Genomic DNA, 25454 nt, shown 5'->3' with positions numbered 1-25454 from the left:
AGATGTCTCTGTCTCCAGATTCTATTAAAAAGTGCTCAATATAGTACATGAGATCTCTAATTATGCAATATTTTCATATTTAAGGAAATATCTTCCCCTTTACATGTTTGAAAACTGAGGCTGAGCTCCTTTTTCACCAATGTTACTATACTTAACAATATTGGTCCTCACCTTTAACCCTGTGGGAAAAAACTTTTAAGTGACCAAACCTCACATTATTTTAAAAGGCATGACTAAGTTGTACAATTTTATGACTAATTTAACCTCCTGTCCTCTTAATAAATGGACAGCTAGGCCTAAAGTCACCCTTAGGGAATTTTAAGTAAATAGGTGAATAAAACACTACTCTTGCTTATTAGTTTTTTGAGGAAATGTCTATACATGATTGTGATTTCAGTCACAGATTTCAAGTCTAAATAAACAGAAATGTGATTTCTTTCATAGCAATAGGAAGATATTCCCCTATGTGAATAAAATATACTCCGTAGGGAAAATACTTAATAAAATCTTATTTCTAAAAATAAATAAATTTAGGGCTTTAGGTAGAGCCAAAAGACACCAATAGAGCCTAAGCCTAAAATGATCATCAAAAATCAACCTCCTTCTATTTTTGGAAAACATACACCATAAAGCAGTGAGCTGCACCACCCCTGCCCCAATCCGCCCCGATCCCCAGCTCTGCCAACTCCTAAAGGTGTCCAAGTTTAGATATTTTTGCTGTCAGAACATTCCTTACTGTCTCAGTGAGTGACCTCTTGATTTGGGAGAAAAGGAAAATAAAAACAGTAAACTCTTTCTGGAAAATATTGACCAAAGAATTTTGTCTACTCTTTCTTAAACAATAGGGTACACTTTTTCTTCCCCATAGCTCATATTTTCTTAACAGTCTTCATTTAAAAGAGACAAGACAGAATGTATGACTACTCCTTCTGAATGGTTTCTTACTCGATTTATTTACAAATCATTAGGTCACTTTCCTCCTAAATCCTTATTGTTATTAATGGTACAGTATTCAGAGGAATGAGCACAGTACTTCCAGTAAATTTCCATTCTGAGTTGCAGAGCTTCTACCTTTTTGACTGGTAAGGAACTAAGTACACCTTCAAGGAAAAGAAGTCACAAGAAATACTACTAGATTAGGGCTATCTTTAAGACAATGGGATCAGTATGAAACAGAGAGCCTTCTATATGGTATTTCTTACACACTGGAGATATTTCCCAGTGATGCACCTAAATCCTCCAACATAGCCTTTCTCAAATATTCCCTCACTTCTCTTTCACTTGCTGAAATGTCATGTCAAGGGATAAAGGACACTGGGAGAATAAAATGCCTACTAAAAGCACTGTACAAGTGTTTCCCTTTGCCCAACTCTATGTTTTCTAGGATCATTTCCAATGTGGATATGCCACAATTTCACCAGAGAAGCTTTATAAGTAGCCTATTATGCCAAAGACAACAATCCCATCTGACACCTGTAGACCCAGTTCTAACCCCAGTAAAGCTACTTCCTGATACTCTAATAAACCCACTAGAGTTCATTCGGTACTTTTATTTTCACTATCCCACTCCTTCACTACCTTCACTTGAACAGGTGCCCAATATCTAGTACTAAATTTGAGGAACAGAACTCCATTTGACTACAAAAGTCTCAATTATAGTACTATTGAATCTTTTTTGCACAGTTGAACCCATCACACCCCACCCAAAATCACCAACACAACACTTTGAACATGTTAAATTTTATTAAAAATATTTAACATTGTACAAATATTCCAACACAGTTATGGTACCTGAACACTGTACCAAAAGCATTAATTTTTATTAAACTGCTGATTAAATGGTCTTGCAAATGTTCCTATTTTAATATTCTCATGTTACTGTATGCGTATCAGCAATGTAATGTTTGCAGGAGCTTTCAGCTCAATTATAGAAATAGCCTTATAACAGTACTAGACATCATAATAAGACTCATTAAAGTACAATTCTATCTGTGTTACTCAACAGGCTAGAGAAGTCCCCTTTGTCCAACCATCATAAATGAGACATCAAGATACGCAATGTTCATGGGATCCTGACAAAGTTACTACAGAAAATGAAAGCCCTTTTTTATATTTGAGGAATTCAAGTTTTCCCCCATAATGCTTCCTTCTTTTTTGGTCCCATGAAATGTATTTTATTGTTAGTGTATAAAAGCCAGTAAGTTTGCACTGCATTTTCCTTAAGTTATATGAACCCCTCAGCACTACTTGAGTGATCCTATTGCTAATTATAAAACTTCCCTAGGATAACACGGTATTAAGTGCAATCTAAAAGTTCGACACCCCAATCATTTCTATCACTGATACATGCATAAAACGTGTCAGAAGAGAAACAAGTACTTTAACACAATGATACAATCACTGCAGTTCTTAAAGTATAATTTCATTGTAGTAATATACAGCTACTCTATAGCAAGCTTACAGATAAAGGTTTACATTCATGACACTGACTAGCCCATTAATACCTAGGAGATTCTCCCTAGACTGATACGCCCAACCAACAAAGAAGGCATAAGAATACTGAGGAGGTTCTAGGCATGAAAATTCATAATTACTTTTAACCAGTGCTTATGTTATACTACAATTACTTTTTATGTGGTAAATAGTCAGAAATGCCTAATTATTACATTTAATTTCCTCAATTTATACTTTATCATCATAGAATCCCCTGAGTATGAGATTTTGCTCTTCAGTAATGACCTAAAAATCTACTCTAATTCTATCAATATCTACTAATCCCATCAGCTGTCATGGGTTTCAGACGAAACACAAGTTGATAGATTTGTGTTACTGCTATATTCAAGGTCCTAATATTTCAGTTATGTAATTTCCTCTTGACCTAAAGTCATCATATCAAATGTACTTTTAAACTGAGCCCACTCTTGTTTGTCAAATTGCTAAAACTTTTAAGTTTCATTTTATAACGTTAGTATCTCTTTTGGAGGACTTTAAAAAATAATTTATCCTAGTGTTTAAACCTTCCATTCTATTAACACCTTCCTATTTTATTTTTTATTTTTTTTTGCGGTATGCGGGCCTCTCACTATCGTGGCCTCTCCCATTGCGGAGCACAGGCTCCGGACGTGCAGGCCCAGCGGCCATGGCTCATGGGCCCAGCCGCTCCGCGGCACGTGGGATCCTCCCGGACCGGGGCACGAACCCGCGTCCCCTGCATCGGCAGGCGGACTCTCAACCACTGCACCACCAGGGAAGCCCCACCTTCCTTTTTTTTTTTACTAACATTCGTGTGCAATAAATATTTTTAAAGATGCATTATAAGCTCATCTACCCCATAAAAATGTAAATATAAGGAAAATATTAGAGGGATTGAAATCACATAAAATAAAGTAAATTTACTGTTTCTCCAAGAGATTTAGAGTCTATCTTGACCACTTAAAATATACCCTGCATATTTCATTACTTCATACTTGCAGGCCTTTCCTGCTTATATACGAATTTGAGAATAAAGAGTATGAAGTACTTATTATATGTTCCTATTAAGAACCGTATTACCTAATATTAAAGTCTTATTTTTCTACAAGGCTGACATAAATGCCCACTTACAGAATATGGGCATTCTCCCAAACTTAATGACCCACTACTGACAAAAAAAAAAAAATAGGAAAAAAAAAAGTTCTTACCAATAATTCCACTGGTTATCGTCCCCAGCGAACCCCACCTAGCAAGTCGACATCATGACATGTCAGGTCAGGGCAGCCTCAACCTCGCTTCCCTGATAGTCAGGTGATAAAAGGAAGGAGTTAAAACAGGAAAAGTACACTTGCAGATTTCTGGATAACATCTGAAAATGATTAAAAAACAGAAACAAAACAAAAAACCCAGAGCTTCTGGTAACCTCTAAATAAAAAGTATATATGTATATATATTTAAAAGGAAAAAAAACTTTCCTAGAAAGATTAATAATGATCACTTCCAATTAAATATTTATATTAAATTACTGACCAATACATTAAATATGCAATATTTTTAAAGTTTAGTGTTTGCATTTCAAAAATAAAAACTAATCAACAAACTTCTAATGCAAAAGTAAACATGCCTTGTCAATGGATTTGTCATTCTGGATTCTCTAGTCAGTCACCCAATCCACTGTCTTAGAACAACTAAGTTAACAGAAGCTCCCATTCTCAGAGAAACATAAACACACTTATAAATCCAGTGCACTCTTTCTATAAGGCTTTTTCTTAGCTGCTCACTTAAGTGGCTTCACATAATAAAGAACAACAATAACAATTCTTCTATATACTTTGGTTGGCTTTAAGAATACTGGATAGTTCAATATAATAAACTTCTCTTTGGAAAAATCAAAATGGTAAATTTTAACATCTTCAGAAGTCTTTTTAATTGACAAGTGATAGCCTTATAGCAAGTATTTACTGGAAGGGTTTGGTTTTACAAATAATACACAATTAATAAAACGTAGGTATGATTATCCAAATGGGCAGGAGGCAAATGATGCAATGAGTTTCAAGAATATTATATGGCTTTATGCTAGGAATGGAATTTTACGTCCCTTCTCTTCTGGAATTTAATATATATAATTTATTTCGATGCATGCTGACCTTTTTAAAAAGAGGGTTCAACTCCTAAATCACATTTCAAAGTCAAATGAGAGAAAAATTACCTACTAACAGAAAGCATTGGGCTTTCTTATGCAGAATAACCCCAGTAACTAGAATAACTGAAAAACAATTATGCTGAACTCTTTTGTTTAAAAAAACTACCTACAGAACCATAGAAACTCAATTTCCACATCAATTGATCAAATAAACTTGGAATTATTAAAAATCTGGCTACTTATTAGAACTTTTTTGCTTTAAAAAAATTAAAACACCATCATATAAATACATACATTTAAGCAACTGCTATAAATGAGTGATCAAATAAAAATTAGTATTTCATTATGGGGAGGGGGCATATATATGTCAATCTCAGGAGGGTACCTACAAAGAAGAGGTCATCCTCAATATAAAGTAAAAATCTTTCCCAACACAAACGTTCCTGTAGCAGGCTCAGAAGTAAAACCAAATGAATTAGGTTGGGGAACAAAAAAGATGGCAGGAGAGTCAGAAATCAGATTTCCCAGAACTCATAATTTGTGCCTATTTAAGAAAAAAATCTCATGCAAATCTAGAATAAAAATCTCCTCAACTGACATTTTTCAGGTTTGTATATTATTTAGATTGTTAAATTTATTACTTCTGTGAAAATTTAAGCTCTGAAGCTATTTTCTCGGAATAGCTTATAATAAGACATCAACAAGGGAAAAGCTCTAGAGTGAGATTTAATGCTTATAAAGTTTTGTCTGTCTGTTAAAAAACCTATAAGGCAATATTAGAGGGACACCTCTATAGATATATTTTTAATTGGTGAGAGCGAAATATAATTTGTAATTAAAGAAAAGGATTTTGACATGGAACCTAGGTTTGATTCTTATGTTCTTACTAGGGTTTATATTTTAGGATGGGCGGGGAAAGCACATAAATTACTTTTTCAGAATCACTTCTATTCCCATTCCTAATTTTGTTCCTAAGAACTTTGTAGCTGGTAACATCTAAGTTGTAAGAAATACAAACAATTCAAATTTTATTTCTAGATGTTCTCTTCTTTCCAAGAAAAATCAAGGTTTTACTTAAGTCTAATTTAGATTTATAGTTATAGCTTCAAATTGTATTTTCAAAGTTTAAAGGCAGAATTTAAAGAATGTTTGGTGTCTTTACTTGCATACATGGGCATGAGAAAAACCACCAGATCTAAGCTTCATCAAATAGATACCCATGTTAACTTGACCCTATTATACACAGCAATTATATATAATTCCTTTATTAGCTTCCAACATAAAAGGAATATTAACAAGGTCTGTTAACTTACTGTACTATGTAATAAGTGTACTTTTAAAGAGAAATCAGATATATTGACTTTCATCAGCAAATATTCATTTTCCTCCTCAAAGTCAAAAAAGAAGCCATGAAACCCAAAATATCTACCTGAGCTCACAAGGAATTAAGTGGCTTATAATTTTGAAATCTAATACTCCACTCCTGTCATAAAAGACACCAAACAAGAACAAAACACAAAATAAAGGTGTGCCCATTTTAATTATTCTCCAATGGCTTATTTTTATAATTTAAAAACATTTTAGATTCACCTAAGACTAGAAGGGAAAATTTTATTGGTAATTTGAAAATGATAGCGTTTTCTGCACTGTTAGGGTCAGATTCTTTTGTTCCTTTTATTCTCAAGCAAAAAAAAGTAGTTACAATAAATCAGAATTTCTCAAGGAAATGGAAATAGATGCTATGACTTGGCCAACAAAACTTTAGCCATTCGAGTAGTAAAAAAAATTAAAATAAGAGGTATTAACAGAAAGTCAGAAGTAGGACTACTGGATATTTTTAAGCCTCCCTTAATAAGGCATGAGTGCTTCTCAGAGTAAATTTACATAGCAATAGGAAATTATATTCCTAAACCAGTAACTGAAGTGGTAGTCACAATCATGTATACTAAAAGTTTACATGAAGTTTAGTCCGCAGAGCAATTGACGCCACAGTACTAACATTTTTTCCTGTTATGTACATTCACTCCAGCAAATAAGGTCTTCAGACAACAAATTATCCTTTATAGAAAGAATGTGGGTCAAAATAAATTGCAGTCTGCTTCCCCAACCCCATTTTATTTAACGCAAATTATCCAATGCCTGCAAGAATGTTCAAAAGACTTTGAACCTGTTTTTAATAAAAATAAAGGATAAAATTGCCAAATTAGGAAAGACTATGAGAGAACATCAATCAGTGCAGTGCTATTTGGAATAAATACTAGAATTTAGTCTAATTCTCAGTCTGATATCCACGATACATACTGGAATAGACAAATTTTGCATGAATTTGATCACTCACATAGGCAGTTATAGTTGGAAAACAATATTCCTTGCAAGGATTACGAATAAAATAATGTTTTAGGACACAATTGAATTTGAAATAGGTAATGTTTTGAATAGATTTTTGAGTTTTATTGAAATCTTACATGAACAAGAAATTGGAAATACAATCACATCAAAGAACAAATTGTCACGGCTTTGACGTTTAAGCCAAACAAATTTTGTAGGGCAGATTTCAAAAAGGTGTGAAGTTATAACAATTTAAAAACACAGTTGACCTACTTCTAGGAATGCAAAACATACAATCATAGGTTATTTTCAATACAAGAAAACTTAAATTTGTTTGCTTTAATTTCTTAAAACTACTAAGACAAAGCACTAGCTTGTATTTTTATTTACAGCATACTCCATACTGCTAGGTAATCTATCCCAAATCCAAAAAATGAAGCTGTCCAAAACCAAAGGTTCTGCAAAATCATGATTTAACAGTGTGCTCAGCTTGTTTTGAAGCTAAAATGAAGCCTGAAAGGATAAAAGCATTGTAACTCCCAGAATAAGGGAACTCTGCAAGCCCAATAATGTCCAAGAGCATTTATGAAAAGAGGAAAAAATAAAAAGACTTGAGTATATACACAATAGTGATTTCTTCAGCCCAATACAAATGGCAGCAAATTGCTACTTAAAGATGAAACAGATAAGCCAATTTTTTTTTTGAAGGATGTAGATCTAGAGCCAATCGTATCTTGCCAGTATCATTTTCAAGCCCTCACTTGTCTATTTCCACTGTTGCCCATAAGTATCCTGATAAAATTCCTGGTTGTCATTATTGTAACCATAGTTACCAGAATAGTCACCACCTTGCTGAAGCGGCTGTTGAGCGATGGGCTGGGAACCCCAGTTCTGTTGGTTGTTGGTCTGACGGCGCTTGGAATCAGGTTGGTTGTACCCATCTGCCTTTCTCTTGCCTCCTACATTGCCCCCACGGTTGCCCCGAGATCCACGGGAACCACGGCCTCTCTGCTGTTGTGCAGGACCCCCTCTGCCACCCCTAGAGCCTCTTGGTGGTCCCAAAGGTGCCCCCCTTTGTGAATAGCCAGCTCTACCTCTTGGAGGTGGTGCTCCCCGCCCCCTTGGTGGTGGTGGAGCACCTCGCCCTCCCCTTCCTCCTCCTCTTCCTCTTACTGCATAGCCATCATCATAGCCGTAGTAGGGATCTTCATAGCCTCCACGATAGTCATGATAATCATAACCATAGTAATCATCATAGTAATCTTCATAGCCATAGTAATCTGGAGGGTAGCCATATCCACCTCTCCCCCCACCACGACCCCGACCTCTAATTGGAGGTGGCATACGAGGAGGAGGGTGATAGTAATAATCTTCATACCTAGCAATGGAGGGAAGGGAGAAAAGAAAAAACAAATTAGTTTGCTTCAAGACTCTTCCTGACTTTTTAAATTACCTGATCTCTGTTACCAAGTTATTCTCTGTTCAAAGATGTATTTACTAAAATGTAGACTCACGCAGTGCTTCTGGAGGCCTGTCTAGCAGCTTGGCGTTCTTTCCTTTTCTTGTCTGGTGGCTTGGCTAAGACTATTTCAATTTCTTCCCCTTCTATTTCTTTGCCATTCATTTCATCCATGGCCTATACAAAATTAGGAAATAAATTTACTTTACACATAACAGTACTTTAAACATAACAAACATATCTCTGCCATTAACACACTTGATAAGCAATTTACTTCACAACTATTTTAATTTGCAAAATGAATATACCCACCAAGTTAAAAAAAATACACAAAGAAAGTACTTGTTCCCCTCAATCTTACTTTCTTATGTGTAAATTATGTTGAGAACAAAACTGATGTCCTACCATTATATTTAAAAAGATAGGGCTTCCCTGGTGGCACAGTGGTTGAGAGTCCACCTGCCGATGCAGGGGACACGGGTTCGTGCTCCGGTCTGGGAAGATCCCACATGCCGTGGAGCGGTTGGGCCCGTAAGCCATGGCCGCTGAGCCTGTGCGTTCGGAGCCTGCGCTCCGCAACAGGAGAGGCCACAACAGTAAGAGGCCCACATACCGCAAAAAAAAACCGATAAAAAGATTGGGGATTCCCTGGTGGCACAGTGGTTAATAATCCGCCTGCCAATGCAGGGGACACGGGTTCGAGCCCTGGTCAGGGAAGATCCCACATGCCGCGGAGCAACTAAGCCCGGGCGCCACAACTACTGAGCCTGCATTCTAGAGCCCGCGAGCCACAACTACTGAAGCCTGTGTGCCACAACTACTGAAGCCCACGCGCCTAGAGCCTGTGCTCCGCAACGAGAAGCCACCGCAATGAGAAGCCTGTGCACCACAACGAAGAGTAGCCCCCACTCTCAGCAACCAGAGAAAACCCGCATGCAGTGAAGACCCAATGCAGCCAAAAATTAAATAAATGAATGAATAAATAAATAATAAAAATAAATAAAAATAAAAAAAGATAAAAGATTGCCAGAGAGCTGCCTGTTGCTGCTACTTAAATCCAAAAACTTAATTCTAAATAACTTCCAAGCTTAGCCAAACCAAAGCAGTAAATTCACAACTGGAAAAACTGCCAGTAGTAACAAACTTTTCAGAATTCAAATTTTTAAACATGTGGCATTCAACATGTAAGTCTTAAACTGTTGATCTATAAAAATTTTAAGGATCTGAAACATAAATGAGGCTATCAGTGAAATTCAATAAGATACTGACCAAAAAAAGCCTAGGTCCCCCCCACAATGCTTAACCTGGAACACACTTTGCCTGAATAGTTAAAAGCACAAAGCCTAGCAAAGGCCTGAACTAATGAAGATTCAAGTACTCACCTGGAAAGCAGTAATCAAAAGTATTCTAGGCTCTAGTTTTTTATTTATGTAGTTCCACCTAATAGGCTCTGCCATAGGGTTCAGGGTTCAGGTAACTCAGTAACAAAGTATCACCTCCTCACCACAGCTTTTCTGTTCCCTATACAACCTTTTCCTCTCTGGATATACATAATAAAATGCTCTATCCATAAAGAATATTTAGTGCTTTATAAGTATCTAGACAAAGATTAAATCAGTATCTTCCTCTAACTAGTTTTTCCCCTTTACCACCTTAGCTTTTGGCTGCTTCAACTAAAGCAACTAAATGAGTCTATAAAAGCTTCCTGGTATAAACAAAAGAGTGGAGCATCTGTCTACTCTCCCCTCTGGCCATCCTGATTTCCAGTTACTGAGCTAGAAATCTTGTAATTTCAGAGACTTCTTTGGCAAACCACCCTTGAAAATTATTTTAAATTACGAACAACCAGTTATTTAATACCAACTGATTCAAAAGGAGTATTTAGAAGGTATACATGTATTAGTTATCTGTCCTTCGTACCACTGGCAATTCAAAAGCCACACATTAAATTCTGTATTAAGCTGTGAATTTTATAAGCAATATTGTCTCACTAATTAGCTTCCATCAAAAAGCAAACCAATAAATTCTAACTAGTCAAAGATTCTACAAGGCACATTTTAAAGCAGTACCCTGAGCAGGAAACAAAAACTGCTCATATTAGAGGTGGCATCACTTTAACCGACAGAACATGTAGAAAAAGAACCAGGCCTGAGTCATCAAGGATTTCGGATCTATCTCCCCAATTACATAAAAAAGCTTTTATTTTGTCTTGTCATCCCCCTCCCCTCCACCCCTCCCCCGCCTTCCGCCAAAAAGGAGAGAGGAACAAGAGGAAGAAGAAACCTGAAATTTCACCCACTAAGGATGGTACTGATCCATTATCATCAGAAAGCAGCGGAGTATTCGGGTTATATGTTCTAGACACCTTATGAAAAGACTTGTTTCACACTTTCCAATACTATCATCAACAAATAAATTAACTATTCCATGCAAGAAATATTTCTAACAACTACTGAAACTGGCAAAACACAGTCAATACTATGAGGATTCTAAAATGACTAAAGAAAGGCAAAACTATGAAGAACTAACCATTCCCTCAGAGCACAGCTACTGAATTAAATGTGTTGTACTAGGTATAAAGCCATGTACACTGCTCAGTTCCATTCACAGGTCCACAAACCAAGGTAAACAAAGTAGTTACGATACACTCATTACCATTTTAGTATTTATACCGGCTAATTACTATTCCTTGTAACATTTTCAAGGTATCATGCTATCAAACCTTAGGCTTATAAAAATAACAGAGAGATTAAAAATAACTTGCCTGAGATCACAAACCCAGTTAGTAATAATTAGGCTTTGAAATATGGAGTCTTACCTGTTATACTACTACCACTTCACAGAGATTATTAAAAGAAAGTTCCAGAGTTCGGTAAAAGCTGAAAACAATTTTATTTGCTTTTAAAGTCACTTTATGTGTTTAGCAAGTTTCAACAAAATTCAAGTATCAAAAAACAAAATTAAAAATCTTCTACCTTAACAGCTGCTCCTCTGTCTTCGAAATGAACAAATGCATAATCTTTCAACTTCTTCACTCTTTCAAGTTTTCCGAATTCAGAAAACGACTTTTCCAGTATTTCTTCTGTCACTGTAGTAGCCAAGTTTCTCACAAATAAAACTTTCACCTAATATAACAAATATACAAATTGGCATTGGCTACTTAATTTTAGCTGAAGTCCTATATTAAAGTATTTCTTCTTATCTTCATGGCATAGGCTTTTCTTCTCTAAAACATTAAGTATTAAAAGTGCTGTGATCTGGTAACTGACTATACTGCTGAACTGAATAAATAAGCATTTTCAGAACTCTAATGGAAAACTGATGAATTCATAAAAGTGCTAACAAAAGATCAAGATAAAAAAATTAATTACATGGGACTGAGCAAACTGATGAGCAATGATTATAATTTCTGTGACTTTCTGTTTGAATAAAAAAAAAAAATCCCACAAGGACTCAGAGGCAGAAAATATACAAATCAATTTTCACTGCAAAGTAAAGGAGCTGTTACAGTGGAGGATTCCTGGACTGAATGTCAATATTATGACATAGTATGAGTGTTTCGTGTTTGGTGATTGCAATCATTGCTGCTTTTGTTGTGGTCATCCATTTACAATGCTTGGTGTCACTTTATTTATCTCTTGTAAAAATAAAATACAGTGTGTGTGTGTAAAAAAAAAAAAAAGTATATTGTAACTTGGATGCTAATGATACTGTGCTACTGTATTTCTGTACACTATTTTTAGTAAGATAAATGGTATACAGATTAATGCTAAAAAAAGTATACAAAACTGTTCAAAAATATGGTATTGTAAATCTACTAAAATGTTAAGATTATAAAGAAAATAAATGGCAATTTATGGAAGTGTTAAAAAAAAAAGTGCTGTGATACAGACGTGAAGAACAGACTTGTGGTTGCCAAGGGCTGGGGACGGGGGGCGGGGCGGGGGGAGGGATGGACTGGGAGTTTGGGGTCGGTGGATGCAAACTATTATATTTAGAATGGATAAACAAGGTCCTACTGTATAGCACAGGGAACTATATTCAATACCCTGTGATAAACCATAATACAAAAGAATATTCAAAAAATTGTATATATGTGTATAACCGAGTCACTCTGCTGTACAGCAGACTGGCAAAACATTGTAAATCAACTATACTTCAATTAAAAAAAAAAGTGCTATGATAGAAAGTATGAAAAGTACCAAGAAAATGATTCTGTTAGTTACCAATTTATATAAATTATCAGTTCCTTCTCCTGCCATGTCGTTAAAAGTAACTAATACTGTGAACAGGATCTTCAAGGAACCAAAATATATTTATTACCACGGTAATTTACAAATTTAATATGGTCCCTAAGACCCCCTAAAACAACAAATTTTTGTTTTTACCCCCCAGAACTGGATGTGTTGATTCTAAAGTTCATATGAAAAAATAAACAAGCAGGAAGAGCCAGGAAAAAAATAAGAATAAAATTTCGAGACTAGCCCTACTAGACATAACAAACTCTATCAATTCAATGCTTAAATCATTTAATCAGTGTAGTGTTAATCTGAATAAAGATGAAAATTGGATCCATACCTCACACTATACACCAGGATAAAGTCCAAATAGATAAAAAATTTTAAAGGGGGGGGGATGTTGAAAGCATTAGAAGAAAATAAAGGCAATTCCTTTATGTAACACTGACCTTGGAGAAGGCTTTGTGACTTAAAATCTATAAACTACGAAGGACTGAAAAATTCAACTACTGAAAAGAAATGACTTCTACACAGTAGAAAAATACCATAAGCAAAGTCAAAAAACAACTTATATCATAGAGTTAATCTCTTTCATATCAGAGCTCCAGAAAATAAGAAAAAGATCAACAGAAAAACAAAATGAATGGAAAGATAGGCAAAATTCATGAATACATGGTTCATACAAAGAAACACAAATGGTCCTTAAATGTATAAAAAACGTAAACTCACGCATGCATAGTAAAGAGAAGCAAATCATAACAGCTTTGAGGTACCATTTGTTATGAGATTTGGCAAAACCCAGAAGTTTGGTCCTATCCTCTTTTGACAAGGATGAGGAACATCAGCCTGTTATATTCTGCTGGTGGGGAGCAGAATACAAGTACACCTCCTACAGAGAATATGGTCAGTATCTTAATAATTACAGATGCATTTACCCTTTGGCCCACAATTCTACCCTCAAGAATCTATCCTACAGACATATTTGCACTTGAATTAACTGAAACAATATAAGCTTACTCACTGGAGTACTATAATAACAAAAGATTAGAAACATCCAATGCCCAGCTGGTTGAATATACTATGGTATATGGTACATCTACAAAACGGAAAATTGTGTAGTCAAAAAATTAAGAAGAGCTCTAAGAGCTACTTTGAAAAAAATGTGAGGATACACTGTTGCTAAGATTTTTTCCCCATTTTTATACCTCCAAATACGGACCCAATTTACAGTCAATGTGACAGATAAGCACTTGTCATAGTTTAATTGGCAGCATTTTATAATTTCTTAGAGGTACATAAAATAACGGTATATTTCCTTAGAGCTGAAATATATGAGATGAGATGAAATATGACAGTGAATAAAGCAAACATAGATCATTAATACAGCTACCAGTAACCATTTGTGTAAAAAGTAGGGAAGGAAAGAATATATACTAATATTTGCCTGTGTTTGTCCAAGGAAGCACTAAAAGGACAAACCAGAGACCATTAACACTGGATGTCTGCAAGGGACAAGGAGGACATGGTAGATGGGGCTAGAGGTGGAAGTAGGACTTCCTACTTAGGATTTAGGATGAATTTCTATGTATAATTTTGATTTGTGAACTAAGGAAATACATTACTCATTCAAAAAAAAAAAAAATTAACACACCTACCGAACAAGTCGCCTCAGATAAATGGCTATCTGAGTAAAAAGGATTTTGGGAGAAGACATTAATTCAAGGGAGGAAAGTTTTCCACCTCTATCATTACACCCTTTGTCTTTCTCAATGTTGTCATACTGAAGTCTGATTTCTACATTAGACAGGCCTCCAATTGGTTTATTTACGTTTTTTTTTAAAACTCAACATGGACCTTTTATTCTTTTCTGAGATGAAACCAAAGCATCCTATATAAAAATTACTAGTTGAAACTGTGTTTAAAACATTCAGTAGGAAAAAGGTCCCTTTAAGAAAGATATATTTATGTACACCTGAAACTAACATAACACTGTAAATCAAACTATAATCCAATATTAAAATTAAAAAAAAAGAAAGATACATTTAGGCTCTTTGGTTCCGGTTGATTATAAAAATGACCCAACTTGGCAAAAAAATCTTCAATGAATGATAACACTGATACAGTGAATCAACAGCAGAAGCTTTACACTATTGGGTATACTCCCCCTTGCCCAACCCTGGAACAGAAAACAATAAAGGAGCATTATTCAATCAAGTTTATTCAAATCGGTATTGTTCAAGTTTATAGAGGCTTCCTTTTCATTCTGAAACTTGTTTTTGATCCAGGAAGAATAGTTACTAGAATAAAATCATGAGGTTTTTCTAATCTTATAAAAAGATTTAAGATGAATTTCAATCTGAAAGGTTACCAGAGGTATGTGAAAAGGGGTCGAATAAGCAAATTACTAGCTACACTTTAGATATTCTGGGGGATGTTATTCCCCTCTCAATCTGTAAGTTATTTTTAAAATGTTTTTATACGAAATGCAATACAGGCTACAGTTTCCACAAGGTAGATTCAAAGTTGTAAGAGATCTTGTAAAGAGATTTATCCAACTCCAATAAAATAGATAACATCCAAATTCAGTAAGTTTGCTCAAAGTCACAATTGTGACTTTGTGAAGAAACAAGTGGAATTAAAATCAAGCTAGTAATAAATAAAAATAAAAAATCAGGGCTCTTTAGATTCCCAGTTCCTTTCCTTGACACCTATCTACTCACAGAATATGAGAAAAAGAGTGAGTGACACATCTGAGTCTCTCCAGTTCATTCTCAATGAATCTTCCTTGCTTAATCCAAAAATGCTTTTGCTTACAAAAACTTTTACCATGCTAGTATAAACCAGGGCTCTCCTCCAAACTAATCAAGAGTGAGGACTGTCTCCTCAGAATCTGGAATAAAAAGCTTGAGGAAAAGACTTCTCAGTCCAGAATAATCCAACCACTCATTTATCACCATCCATAGAGTTGCTGCCTCCAAAAAGGAAAGAGACATACACCAAAATACTCGAAAACTCACTAAAAGCAGCAGAGATGCAACTTCAGATGTGTCCCTTCAACCCCAGGAGTCTCCCAGAGGAAAGTCTAAGAACCAGAACCCTTGGAACCATCCTTTACCAGGCAGAGATCCTGGCAATGCAAGTACAGGACTTAGGAGGAAAGTGAGGGCCCGCTACAGGACTTGTCATGCATATTTTGCCACTACGGTATAACAGCAAACGTGATAACCCTTTGCCTGTCTTCATGGAGACAATACTCTAAGGGAGCTTGATCATTAAAAAAGAAAAGCTTTAAAAAAAGAAAAATGGGGCTTCCCTGGTGGCGCAGTGTTTGAGAGTCCGCCTGCCGATGCAGGGGACACGGGTTCGTGCCCCGGTCCGGGAAGATCCCACATGCTGCGGAGCGGCTGGGCCCGTGAGCCATGGCCGCAGAGCCTGCGCTTCCGGAGCCTGTGCTCCGCAACGGGAGAGGCCACAACAATGAGAGGCCCGCGTACCGCAAAAAAAAAAAAAAAAAGAAAAAAGAGAAGAAAAGCTTTAAAAAAAGAAACATGGGGCTTCCCTGGTAGCGCAGTGGTTGAGAATCTGCCTGCTAATGCGAGGGACACGGGTTCGAGCCCTGGTCTGGGAGGATCCCACGTGCCGCAGAGCAACTAGGCCCGTGAGCCACAACTACTGAGCCTGTGCGTCTGGAGTCTGTGCTCCACAACAAGAGAGGCTGCGATAGTGAGAGACCCGCGCACCGCGATGAAGAGTGGCCCCCGCTTGCCACAACTGGAGAAAGCCCTCGCACAGAAATGAACACCCAACACAGCCATAAATAAATAAATAATAAATAAAAAAATTAAAAATGAAGGCAGTTTAAAAAGAAAAAGGAAAGTAAACTATAAATCTCAATAAAATATAATTCATGGCCATGTAATAAAAGTCACAGTATGGTCAATGAGGATTATAACTCATAATCACCAGAACATTACTTCTCTCTTTATTCAGTAAGACCTTGTCTTTTTTCTTTTCTTAACTTTTTTACCTTTGTATCTCTCATAGTGCCTAGCACTAAACACTTAATTGAAGGGATTTCATTTCAGTTCCTTTTACACATTTAATCTGCAGAAAAAGGAATGGTTAATGGAAATTGCTGGATACCAAGACAGACTGTTAAATTTGGTGTCTAAATAGTTAAGATCAAGGGCTACAATTTGTATTTACTGTAAAATTTGAAATATTCGAGCATTATTCTGAGTAAAAAATTTAAATGACAACCGCACCCCCAACCCAAGCAATTGCATTTACCTTAGCCATGACTTCTGGATCTGGTTCTTCCACAGGGTCAGCCCATTCAACCGTAACTACATTTCCCCATACTTTTACTTTTCCACTCATCAGCCGGCGTCTGGCTTGTGCTGCTGACTTGTGATCCTCATACTCAAGGAAGCAGAACCCCCGATTCTTCTTTTTGTCATCGGGTTGATGATAGAGAATAACGTCCACCAAACCCTCTGTTAAACCAACAGCCAGATATATAAGCCAAAAGCATCCACCACACATTTAGCGATTAGGCAGACCTAAATCCACTTGCCGAAGAGCAAAACATAACTGAAGAAGCCTCAAAATGATTTGCTAATTACCTAGTAGACAATTAAATCAGCGTTATTAGATATGGAGCTAGGGACAGTATTTTATGTTCCCTTTTAATTTTAGGGATCCTGAAGGTACAGCCATAAACAAGTCCAACTACTGTATTCTGACATACAAGAATGTTTTAGAGTGTTTGACATAACGTGAGCTTAAAATTTATGAAAATACTACCAAGGAAATTAAAAACAAAATTATAATATAAATCCAAGAGAACATTCAACAACTAATCATGACCAAAAATCATCCTTGAATCTAACTTTTTAAAAGTTACTATTTTTACCAAGAATAAAAGTAATTGCTTAAAACCAGTGTACCTCTGGTCTTAGTCCTGTACCCTCATCTTTCCATATATGTTCTTTCTAGGTGGTCCCTACTTTTAAATACCATCCATATCCTGAAGAGTGCTTAGATTTTACTCCCAGCAGCAAGATCCAGAATGTGATTTGGATGTGGGAGAGCTGAAGTGAAGGACCAGAGATGAGGCAGTCATAAAACTAGGAGGTTACAGCACTGGATGGTTCATCCACATAGATGTTAAAAGTACTAACAATAAGTCAATTTCGGGCAGAAGAAAGAAAGACTGTGAACCAGAAAAAATCTTCAATTAATGCAAGACTGAAACCAGAAGAGCAACAGGTGACAGTTTGAAGGAGGGAGAAAGGATTGTTTATCTGTAGTATATGTCTGGATGACAAAAATGTAAAGAAATAATGGTTTTTATATGGGATGGAGAAGTAATCGTCTAAAAGTTTTTTTTTAAATGCAGCTAGCATTAGTGGATCTCCATTAGCATTTAAAACAATGAAATGGAATAGGAAATGTCAGACTAAATCATATGCAGTAAGCGAAAATATAATTTTGTTAAATTTTGTTTCAGTTATATATAAGTGTATATAAATCTGTGATATAAAATGTTCTTTTCAATCACTTCCATGGATTTAAAATTGGAAATTTGGAAAAATCTGATCTAGACAACGTAAGAGGAAGAAGGAGGATTAAGAACTCTCATCCCCTTAGCCCTAAAGCACATTGAATGTCAAGGGGGAAAAAAGCCTTCCTTCACTTGAGCTATAGGGCAAAGACTGTGTCAAAAGCTAGGGTTCAATTAAGGCAAAGTAAAGAGGACATTCCAAGAAATTGAGGCTACGAGGGAAGCTGCTTAGTCCAAACCACTAAAAAGAAGAAGGAGGCAATTTAGACACTGAATAGACATGTGAATTCTTAGATTAAGATACACCTCGTTTTTCTGCACCTATAAATAGTACCACAGATTTCCCAAAACTAATTTCTAAATACATTTTTGTTTTACCTGTGACTTTACTGAATTCTTCCAGAATGTTTTCTTTAGTCTTATTCTTCGGAATTGATCCAACAAAAAGCCTGTTGTTTGCCACAGAAATGCACACTCCAAGGTGTTTACCAGGGCGAATTTCATAGCTGTCACACTGAAAGGAAGAAAAGAACCAGACACCCCACAACCACCCCAAACTCAGAACAACTGATCTCAAGCTAAAAAACTGAACAATTTAAGGTCAAATACTCCCTGCCTCATGAACTCACGGAGTTCCCTCATGCTTGCCGTAACATAAAATGTGTATTTTTAAACCTGTTACAGCCTCTCGTTTTAGTTTTAACCTTCACTGCTATTCACTTTATCTTTAAAAAGATCTGATCTCATATTTCAGTATTATCTATCTGAAGATTTTCTCCCAGAGAATTTCAGAAAAAATACCTGAGACTGATCATTCATCTGCCCTTGGAGATGAAATCAGATATAGATAAGCCACAGGCAAAATAACAATATATAAGGAATACCAGCTATGTTTAATCAATGTAAAGAAATTTAGAAGAATTTCACATTTTACATAAAACATAGAATTCCAACATCTGAAACTACATGTCGAACACAATACTTATAAAATTATGAAATGATAGGAATAAAAAATGTTTCATTTAAATGGCTATGGTGATGATTTCCTTGATAAACTTTAGCTTTTTAATGGCTTAACATTACTTACCTATTAGTTTACTAAAAGATATGTAATTTTTTAAAAAAATCATCCATATGTTGTCAGAAACAAGGAAATAAAGCTTTGAAACTTCTCGGTACTGAATAAACAAACTGGAAGGAAAAGTCCGTAATAAAAACGAAAATCTGGGTCAAGCTACAAGTAAAACTAATTTTGAGGCAACTAATAAAACCAAAAGCCTTGGTGAAAGAGGTTACTATTCTAGAAGAACTAGAACTAGACTAAGTGAGGCCTTTAGCTGTCTGGCAAAAGAATATGCCAAGGAACAACGATATTGCTATTTTGGGTTACTGAGAGGGTTGTATCTTAACAGAATAGGAGTAAAGATATACTTAATTGGCATAACTGTTAATACTACTACTACTACTACTACTACTCTGGAATAAGTACAAAGGGTAAAAGGCCCTACACAAAGGAAATTACTAGATTGGTTATAAAACAGTAGAAAAAGAGAGAAAGATTAAAGACAGAGAGAACTGGAGGGCTTGGAAACAAAGAGATAGGAAAGAACAAGAATATACTTAGAAAATAAACTGTATGATTAGGCTATGACAAAAACAAAAGAGATTCATAGCCATTTCCTGAATTGTGTCCTAAAAGTCACTGTTGCCCAGTTATGTTCCCGAGAACCCATCCCAGACTTCATCACACTTTAAGAATCCTACCCTAAAGTTTAACAGCAAGAACTGACATTTTTGTCTAAGATCAAAAGAGAGACCTGCAGAAGCCAAATATTCAATGAAACTTTAGATACTAATCACTCTAATAAATAACTTCTTAGAATTACGGGAGACTTTCTCTAACACCTTATTTCTTGGGTACTTTCATTTCTTTTTTACTTTTATAATCAGAAAAAAATAGCCAACGGTCACATACCAACTCAGTCAATATAAAAACTTTCAAAGCAAAAACTAAAGAAAGTGAAACAATGTTAACTGCAAATGTTTTTAATTGAGGTATTTCTCTCAAATGACTTGCTAGACAGTGGGCATTTGCTTATCACATACCAGTTTAACAGCTTCCTGTGCAGCTTCCTTTCCACAGAAGGTGATAAATGCATACCCTCTGTTCTGACCAGACAGTGGATCCATCATAAGACGTAGATCCCAAATGGGACCAGCCTTTTCAAAAAGGGGCACCAACTCATCCTCATATAAATCTCTTGGTATTTTACCTACAAAGACCTGAAATAAAACCTCTGTGTTAGAATCCCAATGTAAGCATTTGATTTTAGAGCCACAAAGCCCAGTTGCCTTTTTTTTAAGGGGTGGGGACAGAAAGATGGTTAAGGAAAAATGGGGACAATTTGAATCTTGCAAAGCTAACCTTAGTTTTTATTATAATGACTTTCAGGGCATCAACAAAGAACAATATTCTATATTGAAAAATGGAAAATGATTAATAAAAGTGTGCAAAATTTGTAGTAACTCTAAATTCTGAATTTTTATAATTTGTTTTTTTCTCACAAAAAACAGAAAGGCATGTATAAATCTTCATGGAAATACCTCTGCATTTTTATAAAAACAATAATTGAACAAAAAGATTGATGAGGTCTTCCTCATATTTTCTCCTCAACTCCAAATTCTTTACTACTTAGAACTCCAGTGCTGGTACTTCCCTGGTGGTCCAGTGGTTAAGACTCGGCCCTTCCAATGCAGGGGGCGCGGGTTCAATCCCTGGTCAGGGAACTAAGATCCCACATGCTGTGTGGCTTAAAAAAAAAAAACTCCAGTGCTTCAATCTATCCCTTTCTCTATCAGGATATTACATTTTAAGTAAGTATGAAAAAAATTTTCAACATTTGAAGATTTTGTGTGCTTAGTTAGAATTAAATAGTAAGTAGGATTAAGTTATATAAGAATGATAAATTAGAATCAAACAATCAGAAACCCTCTCAGTATTTAATATCAGACTACAATTTTCTTCAAATTTCCACCATGTCAGCAACATTGAAAATAATCTTTTATGTTAAAACATTTGCAATCCACACACAAAGTCTTAAAGAGTATATTAGTGTTTGCATGAGATGAATTTTTTAGTGAAACTCATCGACATCAGCATTTCATATTCTGAAATGACCTGATGAATGAAGTAATAATAACAGCAATCCAAAAGATGCCAATATTATTACTGGAGATTAAGTTTCTGGTATTAAGCTCTACTACAGTTGTGCTATCTTAAGACAATCCTTTTCAAAATAATCAGATTCACCTTCACTGCTACCTGGTAAAACTTGACGTCTTCTTCTAAATCTCTAGCACAATTCTCACACGACAGCTATTCTCATTTGTCTACTTCCTTGAAGTCTCCAATCCCCGTTCACTAAACCTCATTCTAAGGAGATCACCTGAAAAGCCATTGGTTTCCTAACATTCTTTCCTCTCAGTCTTAAAAACCTTTCTCAACATCTATTTTCACTTCTTTCCTTTATACCTCAGAAATTTACCTCCTTTCCAAAAAAAGGTTAGCTCCTTAACCCTAATAAATAAGCCCATTTCTTCTCACTACCTTCTTCTGGAAATAATCGCAAATCTTCATCTCTTCAACTGTCCTATTTTGCTCAGTGCATTCTCTCCTTCCCAGTGGTTCCTCCGTCTTCAAACATGCCAAATCTCCCATAACAAAACAAAATACAAACAAAAAAACCCTTTTTTAGCCTGTATCTTTCCTTTCACTTTTAAATGCTTTGAACACATGGCCCCTATCTGTTTTATTTCACTCATGCAGTTATTCTTTTCAACACATCTACTGTATGCTTAGTACTGTGCAGCTACGAGAAGTATAAATAAGACATCAGGCATCATCTGAGTGACATCCCTACAGAACCATCTTTCTAATAAAAGCTCACTCTGAAAAGTACTTGCATCTACGCTCTCTTTAACTCTCTAAAAATTGGCTGCTTCTTCTATCACTAAACTGTATGCCCTAACGTCACTAATGGACTTCTAAGGACCAAATTCAGAAGTCTTTCCTTCCTCAGTCTCATCATCCTTGCCTTCTCAACAAGCATTAACACTGGTGATGTTATCTTCTGAAAATTCTCTTCCCTTAAGCTTTCAGAATCCTCCACTAACCTGGTCTTAATCTTTAACTACTCCTCTATCCTTTCCATGGTGATTTGTCTATCCATCTAATAATAATCTGCATGTTTCCCAAAGTTATGGCCCTATTTCCCATAATTCACTGTATTTTCTTCACTCATAAGGATCATATCCATTCCCAAAGGCTACAACTCTACAGTCATCTCCCAATACATCCCATACATCCTGAGACCTAATTCTATATCTCCAACTACCTATTAAACATTTCCTCTGATAGTCCTGATTTTACCCCAAATCATCAGTAAGTTCAGCAATGCCAATTTCTGGTTTTCGATTATAAATGTATGTATAGATAAGAATGACTATGTATCAGAATATTAAAAGTTGTTATCAATGCATGAAAAAAACTACTCTAATTTTATTCTCCTTATTATATTTTCTAAATATTTTACAATAAAGGTATAATATATTTATAACAAACGTTTCCTTTATCCGAAAATCAAAATGACTAAAACCCACCCTTGTCAGTTGGCTCCTCTGATTTTCCCCACATTTCTCTTGGGAGAACGTAATTTCTGCTCTCCCCCTCCACCCCAAGATGACTGAGGAAATAATACTCTCATAAAAACCTCAGATATTTTTAATCCCTCCCATTCCCATCCATATCCAATTTATTTTTTAAATATAAGCTGAAGTTGCTCCAATGTATAATGCTACCCTATACAGATAACTGGCTCCCTTCCTATTCAGAGAACTTGTCCAGACCTTTCACGAGACATGGACTCATAAGCCATGCATTTTTCTACATTCTAGAGATAAGAGTGAACACCAGACAGGTCTAGGCATTAATGAAGCTTATATTCTACTGACAAGAAAAATTTTTAAAGATAAACAATATGATTTCAGGAGATGTTAAAGGCTAAGTAAAATAAAAGCAAAAGGACTTCCCTGGTGGTGCAGTGGTTAAGAATCTGCCTGCCAATGCAGGGGACATGGGCTCGAGCCCTGGTCTGGGAAGATCCCATATGCCACAGAGCAACTAAGCCCGTGCACCACAACTACTGAGCCCGCATGCCACAACTATTGAAGCCCACGCGCCTTGGGCCCACGCTCCACTACAAGAGAAGCCACCGCAATGAGAAGCCTGCACACCGCAATGAAGAGTAGCCCCCACCCGCCAAAACTAGAGAAAGCCCACACACAGCAATGAAGACCCAACGCAGCCAAAAATAAATAAAATAAATTTATTTTTAAAAAATTAAAAAAATAAAAGCAAAGAAAAGGGGGACTTCCCTGATGGCCCAGTGGCTAAGACTCCATATTCCCAATGCAGGGGGCCCGGGTTCAATCCCTGGTCAGGGAACTAGATCTCACATGCATGTAGCAACTAAGAGTTTGCATGCCACAACTAAAAGATCCCACATGCCGCAACTAAAAAAAAAAAAAAAAAGTCCTGCGAGCCCCAACTAAGACCTGGCGCAGCCAAATAAACAAATATTTTTTTTAAAAAGCAAAGAAAAGGGATAAAGGAAGAAGAGGCTGTATTTTAATAGAAGGGCCTCCCTGAAAAGGTGAATTTGAACTGAGACCTAAGAGAGAAAATTAAGTAAAAATCTGAGGAAAGAGCATTCCAAGGTGATGGAACAAGTACAAAAAGATGGGGAGTACAACTGACATTATCTGAAGAACAACAAATAGGTCAGTGATTAAAATAAAAGATCTGGGACTTCCCTGGTGGCGCACTGGGTAAGACTCTGCGCTCCCAATGTAGGGGGTCCAGGTTTGACCCCTGGTCAGGGAACTAGATCCCACATGCATGCCACAACTAAGAGTTTGCATGCCACACCTACGGAGCCCACCAGCTGCAACTAAGACCTGGTGCAACCAAATAAATAAATATTTATTTTAAAAAATTAAAATAAAATGTCCACACAGGAGACAGTGATGGGAAAGAGAGAACAGGAGCCAGATTAAGTTAAACCATGGTTAGACGTTTGAGTTTTATTTCTTAGGAAGACAGAGGATTTGAGCAGACAAATAACTAGGTATTACTTATGTTCTAAAAGGAATATTCTGGGGCCTCTGGTGGCGCAGTGGTTAAGAACTCGCCTGCTAATGCAGGGGACATGGGTTCGAGCCCTGGTCGGGGAAGATCCCACATGCCGAGGAGCAACAAAGCCTGTGCACCACAACTACTGAGCCTGCGCTCTAGAGCCCACGAGCCACAACTACTGAAGCCCGCACACCTAGAGCCCGTGCTCCACAGCAAGAGAAGCCACCGCAATGAGAAGCCCACGCACTGCAACGAAGAGTAGCCCCCGTTCGCCACAACCAGAGAAAAGCCCACGCACAGCAACCAAGACCCAACGCAGCCAAAAATAAAATTAATTAATTTTAAAAAAAGAAAAAGAAAGAAAAGGAATATTCTGGCAGCTGGATAGAAAGTGGACTGTATGGAAAAACAGGCTGACCAGTCAGCTTAATACGGCAAGGGATGATGGTGGCTTGGTGTAGTAGGGTGATAGCTTAAAGGTAGGGAGAATTTGAGAAACAGTGAGTTTTTAGTTATGTGGGATTCAAATCTACATTTTATTTACCTTGAGCAAGTTTCTCAATCAGCGAGTCTCAAGATCCTTATCTGGGAATAACATCAGCAAGAGGGTTCAATTTCCATGTGAGCAGAGAGCCCACATCTTGATCCTCATTTTATTCCCAGCACTGAACACTGCCAGGGACACAACAGCTGCTCATCTTTGAATGAATATACAAATGAACATCTACCTCATACTGTAACTTACGCACTAGATCCCATCCTTTCTTTCTTACTCAAGGACACTTGGTCCGGCAACAATTTTATCATCAATTTCTCCCTTTATACATGGATCATTCCTATCAGCACACAGTATGTTATAATTTCTCCCTTAAAATTTAAATTAAAATAAAAAATAGGGGCTTCCCTGGTGGCGCAGTGGTTGAGAGTCCGCCTGCCGATGCAGGGGACACGGGTTCGTGCCCCGGTCCGGGAAGTTCCCACATGCCGCGGAGTGGCTGGGCCTGTGAGCCATGGCCGCTGAGCCTATGCGTCCGGAGCCTGTGCTCCGCAACAGG

At 36.6% G+C, this 25454-nt stretch overlaps 1 protein-coding gene across 3 annotated transcripts in view; it reads right to left on the bottom strand.

Annotated features, from left to right (window-relative positions):
* Positions 1-1730: 1730 nt before the first annotated feature.
* The window catches only part of HNRNPR (heterogeneous nuclear ribonucleoprotein R), a 40472-nt gene continuing 16748 nt past the window's right edge, over positions 1731-25454 (bottom strand). For 2 of the 3 annotated variants that reach the window (XM_030875324.3, XM_030875303.3), the window contains 6 exons: positions 20313-20489; positions 18585-18720; positions 16931-17136; positions 11378-11527; positions 8458-8579; positions 1731-8321 (listed from right to left, as the gene is read on the bottom strand). In XM_030875324.3, the coding sequence (XP_030731184.1) occupies positions 7709-8321; positions 8458-8579; positions 11378-11527; positions 16931-17136; positions 18585-18720; positions 20313-20489 (1404 nt within the window). In that variant the 3' untranslated portion in view covers positions 1731-7708. The remainder of the gene's footprint in view (positions 8322-8457; positions 8580-11377; positions 11528-16930; positions 17137-18584; positions 18721-20312; positions 20490-25454) is intronic. The other variant, XM_060309769.2, reaches the window with a different exon arrangement.

The sequence above is a fragment of the Globicephala melas genome, chromosome 1 (assembly GCF_963455315.2).
Source record: "Globicephala melas chromosome 1, mGloMel1.2, whole genome shotgun sequence".
Taxonomy (NCBI): Eukaryota; Metazoa; Chordata; class Mammalia; order Artiodactyla; family Delphinidae; genus Globicephala; species Globicephala melas.
The sequence above is the reverse complement of the archived record's forward strand: the minus strand, read 5'-3'. Positions and strand labels throughout refer to the sequence as shown.